This window comes from Canis aureus, chromosome 7 (assembly GCF_053574225.1).
Source record: "Canis aureus isolate CA01 chromosome 7, VMU_Caureus_v.1.0, whole genome shotgun sequence".
NCBI lineage: Eukaryota > Metazoa > Chordata > Mammalia > Carnivora > Canidae > Canis > Canis aureus.
In genome coordinates this window covers 40534890-40553129 of record NC_135617.1, presented here as the reverse complement: position 1 = coordinate 40553129, position 18240 = coordinate 40534890, and the positions used below count along the sequence as shown (strand labels likewise).

The following is an 18240-nucleotide window of genomic DNA, read 5'->3' as shown; positions in this document are numbered from 1 at the left end:
TAGATTTGGTATCAGGGTAATATTGGCCTCAGGAGATTGAAAGCGTTTCTTCTTTTTCAATTTTTTGGAAGAGTTTGAGAAGGACTGGTAGTAAATCTTCTTTGATTGCTTGATAGAATTCACTAGTGAAGCCATCTGGTCCTGCCCGGACTTTTGTTTGTTGGGAGGTTTTTGAATACTGATTCAATTTCCTTGCTAGTAATCAGTCTATTCATTTTGTATTTCTTCATGATTCAGTCTTGGAAGATTGTATATTTCTAGGAATGTACTCATTTATTCTAGGTTGTCCAATATATTGGCATAAATATTCATAGTATTTTCTTATGATCCTTTATTTTTTTGGTATTAGTTATAACATCTCTTTCATTTCTGATTTTATTTATTGGAACATTTTCTCTTTTTATTCTTAGTCTAGCTAAAGCTTATACACTTTGTTCAGTTTTTCAAAGAACCAGCTTTTTGTTTCACTGGTTTTACTATTGTCTTTTTAGTCTCTACTTCATTTATTTCCACTCTGATCTTTTATTTCCTCCCTTCTGCTAACTTTGGGCTTTGTTTCTGTTTTTCTAGTAAAGTTAGAATGTTTGAGATTTTTCTTATTTCCTGAGGTAGACCTGTATCCCTGTGAACTGCATTTGCTGTATCATATAGATGTTAGTGTCCTTTATTTTCATTTTTATTTGTCTCAAGGTATTATATTCTTTGATTTCTTTGTTGACCCACTGGTTATTGAGTAGCATATTGTTTATTATTATCATTGGTTTTCAGTTTCATGGGTTATGTTCTAAAAAGATGCTTGATATAATTTCAGTCATCTTAAACTTATTGAGACTTGTTTTGTAACTAACACATAACCTATCCTAGAGAATGTTCCATGTGCCCTTTAAAAGAATGCGTATTCTGCTTTAAGTGGAATGTTCTGTATATATCTATTAAATCCATCTGGTTTAATGAATTCTTTTAAGTCTAATGTTTGACTTTCTGTCTGCATGTGTAATAGTCCCCTAGTGTAATTGTACCATTATCAATTTCTCCTTTAGGTCTATTAACATATGCTTTATTCATTTATGTGTTTCTAAGTTGGGTGCATGAGTACAAGGTTATATCGTCTTGCTGGATTGACTTCTTTATCATTATGTAATGCCCATTGTCTTTTATTAGTCTTTGTTTTAAAGTCTATTTTGTCTGACTTAAGTACAGCTACCTCAGCTTTCTCTTGGTTTCCATTTGCATTAAACATCTTTTCTCATACGTTCACTTTTAGTCTGTGTGTGTCCTTAAACCGAGGTGAGTCTCTTATAGGCAGCATGTAGATGTGTCTTGTTTTTTTTTTTTTAATCCATTCAGCCACTCTGTATCTTCTGATGGAAGAATTTAGTGCATTTACATTTAAAATAATTATAGATAGGTATGTACTTATTGCCACTTTGTTTTCTATCTGTTTTTGTAGTTCTGTTTTCCTTTTGTCTTCTCTTGCTCTTTTCCCTTATGGTTTGATGCTTTTCTTTAATTTTATGTATTTACTACAGGTTTTAGCATTGTCGTTACCATGAGGCATGTATATGTATACATATATATGCCAATCTATATTAAGTTGTTAGCAAATTAAGTTTGTACACATTTTAAAACTCTAAATTTTAATACCCTGCCACATTTGATGTTTTTGATGTCACATTTCACATCTCTTATTTTGTGTTTCCCATAACTAATAGTTGTGGCCATTATTTTTACTACCTTGTATTCTTGGTTGGGATTTTTGCTTTCAGCATTGACTACATCATGCCATTTTCTTCTAGCCTGCAGTTTCTCCCAAAAAATCTGCTGATATACTTATGGAGGTTCCCTGTACATAACAAGTTTGAGTTTGTTTGTTTGTTTTATTTTTTTCCCACTGCCTTTAAGGTTTTTTCTTTAACTTTTGACATTTTAATTATAATGTGTCTTGGTGCAGATCTCTCTGGGTATATCTTATTTTGGAAAGATCTAGGCTTCCTTGACCCACAGGTCTATTCCCTTCATCAAGGTCAGGAATTTTCAACTATTATTTTTTCAAGTAAGTTTTCTGTCCCTTTCTCTCTCTTCTCTTGGACCCTTAAATATTATTTCACTCAATGTTGTTCTCTAGGTCCCTTAAGTTATCTTCACTGTTTGATTTTTTGTGTGTATGTGGTGCTCTGTTTGTATGAGTACTACTGCTGGTTACAGTAGTTCTTTACCATTAAAGAAGCATGGGTCTCAGACCGAAAGGATGTCCACACATTTGTGAACAATGGCAAGAACTACAGTACTACTGGGAATACCATGGGAGGCCAGAGGAGATGAACAAGAAATCCAACCTTATTAATTATATAACCTCAGAAATTCAGTCAGTCATACTGGCAATAATATTGTTGGACTCTAGACATTCAGACAAAGTTTAAAATTGACCATTTTAGTTTGTGGATCTGTGGTGCTTGATCTTCAAAATATAAATGGAAAATCACATATATTCCAAACATAAAGAATTTTCAAAGCCAATGAACACATAATTTACATATCTTGAATCCTTTTAGGACTGAATTAATTGAACTTGTCAAACTAAGGATTCCCAGAAAGCTCCTTTAAGACACAGCCTTTGTCTAAGATGAGTAAGTCCTCTCTGTGGCTTGATGCAGTAGAATTCACACTAGTGAACCATTCAGTCAGTGACTGATGATTCAGGTCACTGTAGTGCCCTGAAATGTTCAACTATTCCCTATTGCATACAGAATAAATTCCAAATTAAGTGGCCTGGCATACCGTGTCCCTTATGATCTGGTTTTCAATCCACCTTCTGCCTGTTTATTCTATTCTTTTTCACTCCAATTAAAATGAATTGGTTATTTTTCTCAGAGTTGTCCCATCCACATGTTCTCTGGATTTTTACTTCTCAGTATGCATGCCTATTCAGCCACCAAGCCTCCAATCACACATATCTTTATGACCAAGCTCAATCTGTGACAATTCTGTTATATGCTTTCCACAAAAAGAAGCCTTATTTCCAACCTTGTCCATACCCCCTTATAGATGCAGATATATCTATATATTTATATCTTCATTTAACTATAAACACCTTCATAATAAGTATAATTACTACCTAAAGGTCATTTATTTAATACTAGGTGTTAGGCCAGGCTCCTTAACTTTTTTTTTTTTTAATTTTGTAACCCTACAGTGTAGGTAATCTGCAGTTTGCTAATTCCTTTGGCCTCAAATATAAAACTTATCCATGTTTTGCAAATATTAAAGTTGAAGTTCATAGAAATTGAGTATATCGCTCAGAGTTACATTCATATGAAATGGAGCAACTGGAATTTGGACCTTAAATCACCCCTTAAATCTTATGCTTCCTAGTGAACCATGTTGGCTTTCCATCCTTGATTTATCACTTTATCCTCCCTAGTGCCTAATATGATGCCCAACACAGAGCAGCTAAAAAAATATTAGTTGAAGGGAGCAAGGAAGGAGGGGAAGGGAAGAGTTACAAGACTAGATAGTTCATAAGACTTTAGAATATTGGACTAAATCAGAATTAATCCCTTCCACATATCCTAAAGGTTAAAACTTTATCACATCTTAACTATTAACTATTGTTTTCTTGTATCTCCTCATGATTAAGGTTTATATGTGTTAAAAAACATCTAATATATTGAGGATTTTAATAATTTAATTCCTAGATAGGTTGTCTCTTTTATCTATACTTGAGAGTGATTTTTTTTGAGAGTGATTTTTAATATCCTCAGTAGAACCCAGACAATAATTGCAGTACCTGTTTTATGTTCCCCCTGCTAATTAATTATAAGCAGTTGTAGGCTAGAATTTAGGGTGGAGGGGGAGGAATAAAGGACACATTCAACAATTATAGTTGTTTAGGTGTTTTAATTTAATTTGTTCTAAAGAGAATTCAGTTATGATTTCCTTCTTGTTCTTTGATGTCACTCAGCTTGGTCTATTCCATTCAAATTCTCTCATTTAACACTTATTTAAAATAAATTAAGTTCACTGCTAAATCTTAACAAAAAATCAGGCTATAGAAACTTTGAATCATGTCTACTCATATTTATTGTGTCCCTACAACATAGAAGGTCTGGGTGGAGTCATAATTAGGCATATCTTAAATCTTAAGTAGTAAGAGGGTATATACTTTGGAACATAAGGAATTCTGGCCAGTAGACATTCCTTAACCCCTTATATTGCTAGATATATTTTCCAGAAAGCTGTGTTCTTTAAAGGGAAGAATGAGTTTTGCTGAATTAGTGTGCTGCCCAAATACATTAAAAAAAAAAAAAAACTGTGGGGGAATATACAGCAGTGAAAAAATAAATTACACAAAGGACATAGTAGCATTTTGATGTTCTAAAAAGGATAATTTCTTAAAAACTAAGCAAAGTTAATGAAATTCAGTTTTATGAAATATGGCCATTTGGGGGACTGTTTTTATTATTTATAATCTGCCCCATTACATATCTTCAAATTTTATCTCACCAAAGGTTCTGACAAAATACGTAAATTTTCTACATTTAGTCTTTGCAGTAACACCCCCTTCCTACCTGAGCATATAGCTATGCTGACTTTTCACAAGATACCCAAAACAAAACATCATCTACTTTGCCTTCCATAAATTATTCAATTCCTTTGATTGCTGGAAAATTTTAGGATAACATAAAGAAGGTGTTCATCAGTCTGTGCAATGAAAGAAAACTAAAAACCATTTCCTGCAGCTGGCCACAATTTCAAATCATCTCTGAATCATATCAACTGGATTAGGGTCACAAACATGCTCTCTTCCTGGGAACTTAAACAAGCAGTAATACTCATCATCAAATAATGACTCTTTCCCCTCTTTCCTCAACAGGAAAACCCAGCACCAAACAAGAATCCATGGGACACTTTCAAAAACCCCAGTGAATACCAACATTATACCACAATCAATGTCTTAGATACAGAGGCAAAGGATGCTTTGGAACTGAGGCCAGCAGAGTGGGAGAAGTGTCTGAATTTGCCTCTGGATGTGCAAGAGGGTGACTTTCAAACAGAAGTTTAACAAAATCAAAATGGACTGAGGTGGATATGAAACAATTTATTGCACTGACACTTAAGACTTGGGAAGCCTGACATTTCTATCTGGACAGTGTGACTATCCTATGTCAGGACCTTCATGTGCCAAATGTCAGTGATGTTTGCATATGGTAACTTCTCACTAGTAAGGCTAGTGGAGAGAGGACCAGGTGTACAGTTCTGACCATCCTGTGTTGTAAGTACCCGTGGAATGGATTTGTAAGGTAATCTTTATAGATAAACCTCAAGCAACGATTCATGTTGTAACCGCTTCATATGGTTTAGTTTTCAAAAAACTTCACCATGAAGCACAATGTATATATTTATGCAGTTTTTAAAGTTTATAACAGTCTGTTTGGCCATTACTACACTTTTTACTTTATAATATAAAAGCAAAGTTTTTGTCATTAAATGAATGTTTGTTGAGCTACATTCTTCATTGCTTTAAATGCAATAAAGTAATAATCTCACTTTTATATGAATAATATATTTCACATCTTTATTATTGCAGTTTTCTCTAGAAAGCTCTGAGTAGCTTTCTCTGCTGCAACTGTGTATAAAATATTTAAAATGTTGTATGGTGTAAATAAACTTTTGTCTACATATCAGTTTTTTAGTGCATTTTATTTTGGATTTGTTGAACAGAAATTTACATATTTATAATTTTTTTTCAATACAGATACTGAAAATGTATTCACAGTTTTAATAGCATACCGTTATTACTCCTTTGAGGCTAATGATTTCTCAAATGTAATAGTAGGTTTGTATAGTGCTTCTGTATTTTCTACTCAAACATCCTTTGGAACAATGTACCATGTAAATGGGGCTTGTCAGAAATCTGCCATCATAGTCTTACATAAATATTATGTTTTTTTCTATCTTGTGGCAAAAATACAACTACTAGTAGAAAACAATAAGTTGCCATACAAAAAATAATACAGGGAAAATGTTTATTATAAGTAATGAAGTCCATTGCATGTTTCACAAAAGAAACTACTTGTACTATAGTTCTTCATAGCATACAAAAAAAACGAACTTATTCAGGATTTAAAAAAAAATCTTATCTGTATATTCTCTAGCAGAAGGAAAAGGGGAATGAATGTATTTAGTAGATGCTTTATGTCTGGTCTGAAAGTGGGAAATCTGAGGTGAGCTGGTCCCTGGTGTCCTCTGTAGTGGAAAGCCACACTGGTGATGTCTCCTGCTTTCTCAAAGCTTCATTAAAGGAAACATAGTGCAAAGCATGTCAGCAATTTTGTCATCCTTTTAATGGATGATGAGATTCTTTCTTTCAGTCTAAGGGAAGTATAGGGAGTGGAAAGGAGATTAAGGTCTTCAAAATTCCTAGAACGTTTCTTTAGATTAGTTTATTGTTAAACCTAAACTGCATGGTCTTGTGTGGTCTGTCAGAAAATAAAGTGAGCTGGCTCCGGCTACCCATGACCTGGGGGACCCAGCCCTGCAGGCCATGAGTCCAGCCAGAGACAAAGGTGCTTCAACACTCAAGTGCACCACTAAGCTAGAGCCTTAAAAACTGCCTAGCTCAGGCTGAACTCCTGTCAGATACTTCGAATGTTCTCAGTGTAAAGATGTTAAAAATATATTTTTAAGCAGATTTTAAAAATAAAAGCAACAGCAGAATATAACATAACTAAGGAGTGATTTTTCTATAGAATAAACTTCATGCTAATTATACTGTAATTGTAATATTAAATGTTTATTAAATTTATAAGATGACTTTCTGGTGATAGGAATATTTAGCAAATTTCTCTCTCATTTCTTTCTATATCCATATATCTATAAATACATACATATGCATATACGTATATGTGTGTATATATACCTACATATGTGTGTATATATATTACATATACATATATATACACACATGCTTAGCTCCATCTCCGTAACCTACAGAGTGAATGAAAACCATATAGGCAGTTTCCCATTTCAAACTGGAAAATCTTGAGTGGAAAAAAAAAAAAAAAAACCTCAATAAGCATATATTTGAAAACGTAAATTCTATGTTTAGAAAACAAACTCAATATATTAGACTAATATTTCTTGTACAACTATAATAGTCACTGCCATAAAATGAAATCTATTTTTCTCACTTCTATTTTTCTCTATTTCTAGTAATTCAATATCAGATCAATATATGAAAGCTAACCAGAGACTGCATACTTGAAAATGTTACAGTAACTTTTTTGTTACTCTAAGAGGGATGTCAAGTTGTAGGGGTGCTTTTTGTTTTGTTTTGTTTAATCTATAAGGAAAACAACACAGGCAGGTCAGTAAGTACCAAGGAATCATAAGTTTAAGGAAGCTCTCTTTTTAGTCCACTTCTTGCAAGTTTCCACTGCACGAGCATATATACATGTACCCTGCCAAAGCTGACTTGCAGCTGCCCCTTCGACAGTCCTGGGCAGTTCTCTCTGAGCCCATTGCATTCACAACCTGCTGAGAACTTTGTGCCCTTGGACTGGTAAGCCTTCCCCTTCCCCCACATCTAAATTTTATTTATGCTTCAAGGTCCACCTCATACTTCATCTTCACAAAGTTTTTCATGATTTTCCAAGCAAGAAATAATTTCTCCTGTGAACTCTTATGGCAATGATTCTGTACCTCTCTTAGGACTTTTTAAAAAACTTCTACCTTGTTATTTATACACATTTCTGATATCCTCTGGTGGACTGTAAGTGCCTGGAGGGCAGGATTCATGTCTGATCCATTTTTGTACCTCTTAAGGGACCTAGCACAATAATGTTCACACAATAAATGTTTGTTGAATTATTTGTGGAATTTATTTTAGTATTGCTTACAGCCATGCATTCATATCAAGTCACACATTCAAAAGTGTTTCTTGAATAACTATTATGTATTTACTTGTTTATTAGGAGAATATAGGGCCTCTGTTTTAGGTAGCTCACAATCTACTAAAGATGGAAAATTCAAATGTGAAAGTAATAATATTATTTAAATATTATAAGCTATTATTACCCTATATTGTCTTTTTGCCCTTAAGATTACCACATGAGGCAATAATTAATTACCATTCCATGAAGTTTCTACTGTCCCTTCCAGATTATTAAGTCCCCAATTCAAATAACCACAAATCCCATGGAGATACTTTTCAGGCTAGTAGTAGAGGCATAAAACTGAAAATATGTATCATCAGCTGACTTAGAGGTAGTGAGGCCAGTAGCTAATTGTAGCAGAAAAGGATAGCTGATCAAAATAGCAAGTGATCTTAAATAGATTTGGTTCTATAGTCCATTATGCGATTCTATTTGCACCACTTTACCTTTCAAATCCTCTTCAAATGTAGCTGCTTTCTCACTAGTTGTGTGATTACTTGCATATATGCAGCAGGAGACAGAAAGGCCAACCCGAATTTTCAGATTGGCTTCAGACACTCTCTAAAAACATCGATCACAATTTTAAGAAGTTGCAGTCACTAAGTCACTGCTTCAGAAAATTTAGATTGCAGATTTGAAATCATTCACAGCTTCTTAGAAAATGTTTACTAGTTATTTCGAGTTCTCTATGTCGAAATAAAATGCCACACGTTTATATTACTTCATTAAAGAATATGAAAACAAATATGTCTCCAGCACGTCAATCTGCACAAAGGTTTCTACAATGACAAAATCATCTTCCCCTGACACACTTCTGTAGTTAAATTCATAACTGGGGTAGTAATAGCAGAACCGAGAATCATAGAATATACAGATAGAAGAAATTTTATCAGCCAATGAAAACGGCAATTATATTCAGGTGTCAAAAAACAAATCCAGACTTAGATAAGGAGAGACTTCATTTGAAAAAACTATTGCAATAGGGAAAACACTCCCAACTGTAAAACCTGTAAGAATCCCAGATGCCAGGCAGAAAGGGCTTTTCTTTCAGAGGGAAAAGCCAACAAGACTAGAAAGAATCAGATGTGGTAGAGTGAGGTGAGCAGACGGCCTGATTGGGTAGTTCAATTGGACGTGTCTTTCTTTGTGACCAGTCACTGGGAGAGACACCTAACTGAAGTTTGGCAAAGTTAAGTTAGCAAGTATTTTGTTCAGATTGGTCAGTGAGGACAAACCATTCACCTACCAATTTCTGAGACAAAGGATAGGAATTTCAAGGGTCTGTGTCTGACTTTGTCATAAGTATACAAGGGATTTGGATTCACCTGAGAGTCTTATTCAATGTCAGAAGGGTGGTTCTTTTGCAAAAGTTGCTTCCTAGAACACAAAAGGGTGTGGGGATTTCCTGACTATTGCTGTTTTCCAAGAGCATAGGGCTCAGGTAAAGTTCAACACTGTCATAGGGAAAGAAACCAAGCCCACTGGATTGAGAAGACTTTTTCAAAAATTAATGTTCAACCAGCAGTGATTAATAGGAAGAATTTTCTAATATTAGAAAATAGCTATGGTTCTTTTTTTTTAAAGATTTATCTAGTTGAAAGAGAGAATGTGAGTGGGGAGAGGGGCAGAGGGAGACAGTGAGAGAGAAAATCCTCAAGCAGACTCTCTGCTGAGCACAGAGTCTGATGTGACCCTGAGATCATGACCTGAGCCAAAACTGATTCAAATACTCAACCAAATGAGCCACCCCAGTGCCCCAACAATAACTATAGCTCTTTAAACAAAAATAATTCCAGAGTGAAAATGGTAAATATTATAAGCTAGAACACTTAATTTTCCTTAATCTGAGTTTACCAATCCTCTCTTGGTTTGGACTATTACTTGTACATTTACATCATACAACTTGCTAGTCAGAGAGGCCAGGGACATAGAGTGAAGAAGCTACCTGTCTAAAGTTTAGTTAAACTGAGGGGAATAGTTAGACCTTCTTGGTCACAGGTAAACTAATAGATTGACACCTGAAAACTAGCTAAATATATAAGACTTATTTATAAGTTTAACTCACTAGAGTCACTGACAGGATACATCTAGCATTTCTTACATAAAAACAATTCATGGTGAAAATGATTGTTCTGATAGCAAACACCTATGTACAAGACCTACAAGCCTTTTGAGGAGTGTCTCTGCATACAACTTCCTCCTCGCCAAAACCACAAAACTCCAGTTAGAGGGATCAGCTCCCTTTTAATAAGTAATTTTCAACCAAAGAAAAGAGTCATGAAGATTGGAATTGTTCTTTTAACCAATTTAGAGTTTTGCCAACTTTCCAGATGAATGCCTAGCATGATCTAATATCTCTTTTTCTCTCTCTCTCTCAGATCTAGAATTTCATTCCTAAAATTCAGAGAATATTTTATGTAGACACTTCAAGATGATCTTAGGTTGCAAGTATGTTGTGCTTTATTCTGATGTAGAGTCAAGGTGTTTAAAAACTATATACAGTATGCGACAAATATTTATTTGGAACCAGTTACCATATAGATACTGTATTAGGAGGTAGTGATTCAACAGTGAACAAAATTTGGTCTCTATTTTCAAGGGACTCGGTATCTTTAGGGACACACAGACCAACAAACAATTGCAATAACTTGATGGATCCATAAGGAAAAGAAAGAAGAACATGTAATAGGAATATCTGGAAAAGGCACTGGATGCCTGGGTAGCTCAGTGGCTGAGCATCTGCCTTAGGCTCAGGGAATGATCCTGAGTTGGGGGATTGAGTCCCACATCAGACTCCCTGTGAGGAGCCTTCTTCTCCGTCTTTCTATGTCTCTGCCTCTCTCTTTGAGTCTCTCATGAATGAATGAATGAATGAATGAATAAATAAATAAATCTATCTTTTAAAAGTAAAAGGCACTGATTAATAATAAGTTACTTAAAATAAAATGAGCAAGGACAATCAAGATGACACAGATTAATTTAGTACCTAAATTGTATGCCTCAAGGTCCTAGACTCCTATCTAAATCTGTTCCAAATGATGGCTCTGATCTTCCCAAGAACTAATATATACATAGAAACTGCAGTTAGTTACATAGTTTATAGTGTGCCTAAGATAATGGCCAGCGCTTCCTCTACAGAAACAGATCAACCAAGAAGTGCCTCTCATAAAACCTCATGCTGAATTACATGTTGAATTCTTTATCAACAATCTCCTTATAAATCCCCTGAGGGCTACAAAGGTAAATTTTGTGTCCTCTCTTGAAGAGTAATGTGATGGTTAATTTATATTTCAACTTGACTAGATCACAGTATCTAGATATTGATCAAACACCAATCTAGGTGACATGGTGAAGTATTTTTTGACAAGATTGACATTTAACTCAGAATTTCTGTAAAGCAGATTACCCTCCATAATGTGGGTAGTGAGCCTCACAAAATCAGCTGATGGCCTTAAGAGAAAAAGGCTGAGGTCCCCCAAGGAAGAAGAATCTTCCTCCAGACTATCTTCAGATTAGAGATGCAACATCAACCTTTCCATGTATCTCCAGCTGCTAGTCTGCTCTTTGGATATCAGACTTGCCAGTCCCCAAATCACATGATTCAATTCCTTACAATAAATCTATGTACACACGCACACACACGCGCACACACACACACACACACACACACACACCCTATTGGTTCTGTTTCTCTGGAAACACCTAAAACAAGTAAATACTTAATACCCAAATACAGTCACCAAAAACAGCTTTTCAAAAGTCAAAACACTGTGCTTCAAGTACAAACCTAGTACTTGATCCCATGATCAAGTACCTAGTACTTGATCCCATGATCTGGCTGAATGAAAAAAATAAAGAAAAGAAAAGAAGAACATTATACTTCAATAAACTACCCATGAACAGGATTTCTCAAAACAGTTTTAGTATAATTTTAAACTCTTCTAAGTGTTTATAAAACTTTATAAGTATTTATAAATATTCATTTAATCCTCAAAACTAACCTATAAAGCAGGTTTTATCATTATTTCCATGTTACAAATAAAGAAACTGAGATCTATAACTTTGCCAATATCATATGAGGCAATAAATGGCAGAGCCAAGATTCATCCTCACAGTTTAGCCTAGAGTCTTAGCTCCAAATAATTCTGAATATTTTTTTGGCAGCAGAAAGTTTTAGGTTAAACTTGCTGGCAAATATTTGGGATGAAATCAGGGAGATCTGTAGGATGAAGGAGAAGAGGATGAGTATCCAAAGGATCACTTTCTCTCACACAGAATAATACTGGGAAAGAACCACCAAGAACTTCCTCAAAACACAGATTTAGGTTTAGTTCAACACAAGGGCATATGAGACACAGATCCCAAAGTTCTACATCATAGAACCTCAAAATGATGACTTTTGCTTGGAGAATATTATCAACAGGTTATTGAACCATATTATGTTCATTAAAGTATTTTTTAAGTTTGGTATGTATGGAAAATCTAACTTTGAAGTGGTTTAATTTTCCAGTGATTCATGTAGGATAAACCGGCTACAAAATGTAACACAAGGTAACAAATTAGCAATAATGAGTCAATTAGATATTTACTAAAAATTTCAATTAGGGCTTTGAAGTTGTTCATTTAAAGTCACACTAGCAGATTATGATCACATCAGAGGTTGAGATATCACTTATGGCCATATTATCTCATGATCATAAAGTCATGTTAGGAGGAGGTATACTACAGGAGATTAATTATATCTTTCTGTTCTATAATTTGTGGAGGAGGGATGGTAAAATATCCAGTTGATGAAGAAGTGGTATCAAGTCATTAATGTGAAGAAGGAGCTAGGACACAGCCTGGATTTGTCCCACTGTAAATTCTCTGACCTTTGAAGAGACAATTATCACAAATTTTGACTCTCAAGGTAAAATGAAGACACAAGTTATGTGTAAGCATCATCATTAGCCAGGGAATCATATAGATAAATAAAAGTTACAGGTAGTCTTGGATTTATGTTTTTATCCTCTCATAGAATTTCCAAAGTAAAAAGGAACATAATAACCATGAAAGGAAGATTAGCTCTGTGTCCAAAACTTACTAGAATTCTCTTGAATATCAATCCAACAACAGACTTGTGATTTTTTTACCCTGTAGTAAACTGTCATGAATTTTGGACAAAATGTCTAGCAACTAGTTCTAATTATGGGAGGAGTAGCGTGTTGTTCTTAAGAAATTATGACAATAACTTTCTTCAGCATTAACCCAGTGCAGGAGTAATAATTGTGATGATACAAATGTCAAATTGGCCAGGTATATTTACAGATATACTTTCATACCTTTGCAGATTTATAATGCATAGTTGTTATTTGAATTAAATAACCAAACTAATTTGAATAGCTTTAGAAATATTTCAGTACAAACTCTGACCATCTGATGTCTTTAAATAAGAACATGCCCAGTGATTTTCATGTCTGGGCCTGGGTGGTAGGGGATGGTCCAGGGCTTTTGCATGATGGCTCTGTACCAATTTTCCCTTTCATGGGAGCAGAGGGAAATTGAGCACTGGAAGGAAGTGGTGAGACTTTTTGCTCCCTAACCTTCCCAGTGACCCAAGGATCAGGAAAGCAGAATCAAGAATGGAGCGAGTTCATGGCAGAGCCTCCTCCTCCCTCAGAGTCCAGCCATCTCATCACTTAGAAGACAGTTTCAGCTGCCACCCTTTCCAAAAATCACTCTGAACAGACCCTCTCCACCACAAAAGCCATTCTACTTGGACTTTCTTTGCTTTGTTTTAGGATTTGGGAGTGTAAGTGTAGCCAGCTTTCTGGCAACTACCCATTTCCTTTTCACTTCTAAAGTTCCTTGGACCCAACCTCCAGGCAGATAAGCCCTATCAAATGGTCCATTGGATGTGAGACTTGGGATAGAGCATTTTATTTGCACAATCTCTTTCTTGGTCATTCATCAGACAAGAGATAATTGGACCCACCCTTCCTCAAGGGGAGGTGCAAAACTAAAGCATGCCACTTAATCATGCCTTGCATTGAAGCTCTTCAGTTACAATCATGGTCCTGCACTTTTACTGCTCTGGGTCCTCATTTTCTGGGAAACTCATTTGCCAAACTACCTTAAAGAAGGAAACATGAAGGTGCATGTGAAACCGTCCTGAGGCTGATTGACTTAGGTGGAGTGGTGCTTGGGATGGCGCATTAGCCTCAGTGTGGGCCGAGTGCTTTTCTTTTGCCACAGAAAGGCGCAGAGTAGCAGTCCGAAACAACTTTTATCCCTGCCAAATTTGGCAGCAAATAGAGTCTTTCATAGAAATCCATTCTATGGCCTCCTGACCAGGGACCAGGCATCATCATCAGCACAATTTCTTTGTTTGAGCGGATTATTTATCTCATGAAAAACTTTATTAGGCTTTTAAAAATACTTGAATTATAATTACAGTTGTGGCCTTTCTTTAAATCTTTTTTATGAAGGTATCAGAAGAGATTCATACCCTAGAGATTGTTTTGTACATTTTGTACAAAAAAATGATAATTCTATAAGTGCTTTTGTGGAATAGCCAAGAAATTGTTAATAATCACATTGCATTCAGATTTCTGAGGAACCCAAGCAGAGACCCTCTGCTTATATGTTTACCCGACATGTTTTCTGGGACATCTCAGAGCTGAGGTTGCACATCTTTTCTGTTGACATCGACATTATGACAACCATGTGTTTATATAGCCGGATGCTATCCCTTGTCCACAATTTCAAATGCTTCACTTCACCGCAGCTGTGCAGAGACCTTCCTGACCCTCTTTTAATTAGTATAATTAACTTCCAATGTTATAATTCTAGCATGGTAGATATTTTTTCAGAATCTATCACTTGACACTCAAAAAGAAAAATCTTTGAAAATTATTTTATTGTTAGAAGAAATCTTCCTTCTTTTATGCATCTAAGAAAAGCTAGTAGGCATTTACAGGCATCTGCCTAGTTCTACATCATACGCCTGCAAAATCGGATATGTGCATATACTCTCTGGTCAAGCAAGGGCTGCCCCAGAAGTACTTGCTAAGTTGAGGGCTAAGGAGCGTGAGCAATCCATTCTACTTTGTACTCACAACCACATATGCAGAAATTGAAGTCATTTAGTAATGACTCTCTTTTTCTTAAGTTTCAAGTTATACTTATAAAGCCTAGATATTGCAAATTCCTAGACATCAAAGTTTTTCTGTTAAAAAAAATTATAAAAAGTGGAAAAGAAGTGTTCAAAAATATAAATTAGATAATGCACATCAATTTATTACTCTGCATGGTTTATGGTTTTTCAACAATAAATGGATTAAAAACATAATCATTATTTTTAGCAGCTGGTGGATGGAGGAGTAGAGAAAAAGGCAGGGAGAGAGTAGAAGGAAGGGAGTAAGTATGAAAATGAAAATTGACATCTAAGTTGAGAGAAATACAAAAGGCATATGTAGAAAGAAATTTGAGGACAAGGAAACAAATATGTGTTTCTTTGCTACGCAAAAGCATATAATACTCATGGGGATTATGAGGCATTTAGTCCTGGGAGAAACTGCAAAAAAAAAAAAAAAAGGGCCAAGAAGCATTTTAAGTGAAGTATGTCAAAGCATGGCAGACATTGAAAGGGAAAGAAAAATAGATAAATAATGGAGATACAGATGAGATATAGAGAGACCAATAGGGTTATTCAGCTACAGGGTACTTTGTAAAGACTAGTTTCCAGGAGTATTCCAGCTGTGTTCCATTTGTTATTGTGAACAATTAAGCTTAACTTTTCTCTAATACAGATTTTTTTACCTATATGTCTAGAGAAAATTGGATCTCTAGTAAATGGTATAAAATCATAGGGGAAATATACTTATGGTACCACCAAAATATTGTATCTACAGAAACTAATGTTGTTTTTCAATCTGCTTAAAGTCCATTTTTATATTTTACCAAAGTACTCATAAAGATTCTTTATCTTCAGGAGTTCATTCTTCTTTGGCTATTGACTGGTGGTAAAAACAAAAGCTAACTATTCCCAAAGGCCTAAAGGAATAATTATTCTGATTACTTATGGTTAAGAGATGAAAATCTATCAAACCAGAAGATCAGAGAAAAACATAAGAAAGAAAAGAAGAAGAGGGAAAGCAGGAGCAGGTATTTGTTCATGGACATAATTATTTTTCTAGTTGTGCAGGAAGTGGGACAGCAAAGTAGTAGTTAATAACTTTACTACCTGATAGAGAGTGTGTTGAATTTTCTTGAGGTCTACTCAGTCTGTGATTCCAATAAAATATTTTGACCCAGAAAATGTAGACTACTGAGATTAGTCATATTAGCAAAATATATGAAGATAATATTGGGAAAATATACGTAGTAAAGAAGTCATGTGACTCTGTATTCAATGGCAGAAGTCTCTGAAACATGAATCCCTCTTCATGAATACCACCTTATTACTAGTCCATGGCTTGTAAGTGATATAAAAGTGTTTCATGCTTCTGTCTGAGGGGAGAAATTCATGCCTCATTTTACTATTTGATAAGGAAAGCTTTGAAAATTTAAATTTTTAGCAAATTGATTTTGTTCTACATTTATGTTACTGAAGTTCCATACAATGTTACATTAGTTTCAGATGTACAACTTAGTTATTTGACAGGTTTATACATTATGCTATGTTCACCACAAGTATAGCTACCATCTGTTCCATTATTTACACTACATCAACAAAACAAAGGACAAAAATCATATGATAATCTCAGTAAATGCAGAAAAAGCATTTGACAAGATTCAACATCCATTCATGACAACTCTTAAAGTGGGATTAGAAGAAACATACCTCAACATAATAAAGGCAATATATGAAAAATCAACAGATCACATCATACTCAATGGTGAAAAACTGAGAGCTTTTCTTCTAAGATGAGGAACAAGACAAGGATGTCCACTCTCACTACATTTATTCAACATAGTACTGGGAGTCCTAGTCATGGTGGCAATCAGACAAGAAAAAGAAAGATGTTAAACTGTTACTGTGTGCAGAAAACAAAATTCTATACATAGAACATCCTAAAGACTCCACCAAAAAACTACTAGAAGTAATAAATGAATTATGTGAATTTGTAGGATACAAAATTAATACCCAGAAATCAGTAATGTTTCAATACACTGATAATGAAGTATCAGAAACAGAAATTAAGAAAACATTACCATTTATAATTGTATCAAAAATGATGAAATACCTAGAAATAAACTTAACCAAAGAGGTAAAAGATCTATATGCTGAAAACTATAAAACAGTGATGATAGAAACTGAAGGTGACACAAATGGAAAGACATTCCATGCTCATGGACTGAAAGAATATTGTTAAGATGTCCATATCACCCAAAGCAATCTACAGATTCAGTGCAATCTCTATCAAAATACCAGTAGCATTTTTCACAAGACCAGAACAAATAATACTAAAATTTGTAGGGAACCACAGAAAATCCTGAATAGCCAAGCAATCCTGAGAAAGAAGAACAAAGTTGGAGGTATCACAATACCAAATTTCAAGATATACTACAAAGCTGTAGTAATCATAACAGTATGGTACTAGTACTAAAATAGACAAATAGATCAACAGAATAGAATAGAGAGCCCAGAAATAAACCCACAATCATATAGTCAATCTATGACAAAGAAGGAAAATTTGTTTCTAATTAAAGTGAAATCACAAATGCTCCCAAACTCTATCATAGGAAAAGAGAAGAAAGTTAGCATTTGCTGTCCATCATTGCATACCACATCACAGAAAATAGGATGGAGTCCATTGTTGTTTTGGTGACAAAATCTAGTTACATAATGTGATAGGAAATGTGATATGAAAATGGTTTCTTTCTCCAGAGAGTGTAAGAGGTATTGAAATATGCAGTAAGATTGACCTGACCCAATATAAAAACCCACCAGCAGCAATAATTTACTCCTTTTTCTGAGAATAAAGAAATCTTTTTCTTTTCTCACTAGAATAACAAAAGCAATTAAGAACTAAGTTATTAAAAAGTAGATTACCAGCTTGGAGACTCATTTCCTGATGTAATCAGTAAAACTAAAAGGGGATTTTGGGATGTCAGTGAGAGGAAGAATTTGAAGTGAAATATATCACTAATATTGGTTGGTAAGAGGGTACACAAAACCTTGTGAGCTGTAGTCACTTATTTACTTCACCTTATCTATAAAAGGTCTTTTCTCCCTTTGATTCCAAACTGAATCTGGCTTCTAAAATCATTTTTTCTAACATAAAGTAAGTGTTCAGTAAATGATTATATTTTACCTAATGTC

At 34.7% G+C, this 18240-nt stretch overlaps 1 protein-coding gene across 5 annotated transcripts in view; it reads left to right on the top strand.

The window, feature by feature from the left end:
- ADGRB3 (adhesion G protein-coupled receptor B3) overlaps positions 1-7869 on the top strand; it is a 714356-nt gene extending 706487 nt beyond the window's left edge. For all 5 annotated transcript variants that reach the window (XM_077903497.1, XM_077903496.1, XM_077903499.1 and 2 more), the window contains one exon: positions 4874-7869. In XM_077903497.1, the coding sequence (XP_077759623.1) occupies positions 4874-5062 (189 nt within the window). In that variant the 3' untranslated portion in view covers positions 5063-7869. The remainder of the gene's footprint in view (positions 1-4873) is intronic.
- The last annotated feature ends 10371 nt before the right edge of the window (positions 7870-18240 follow it).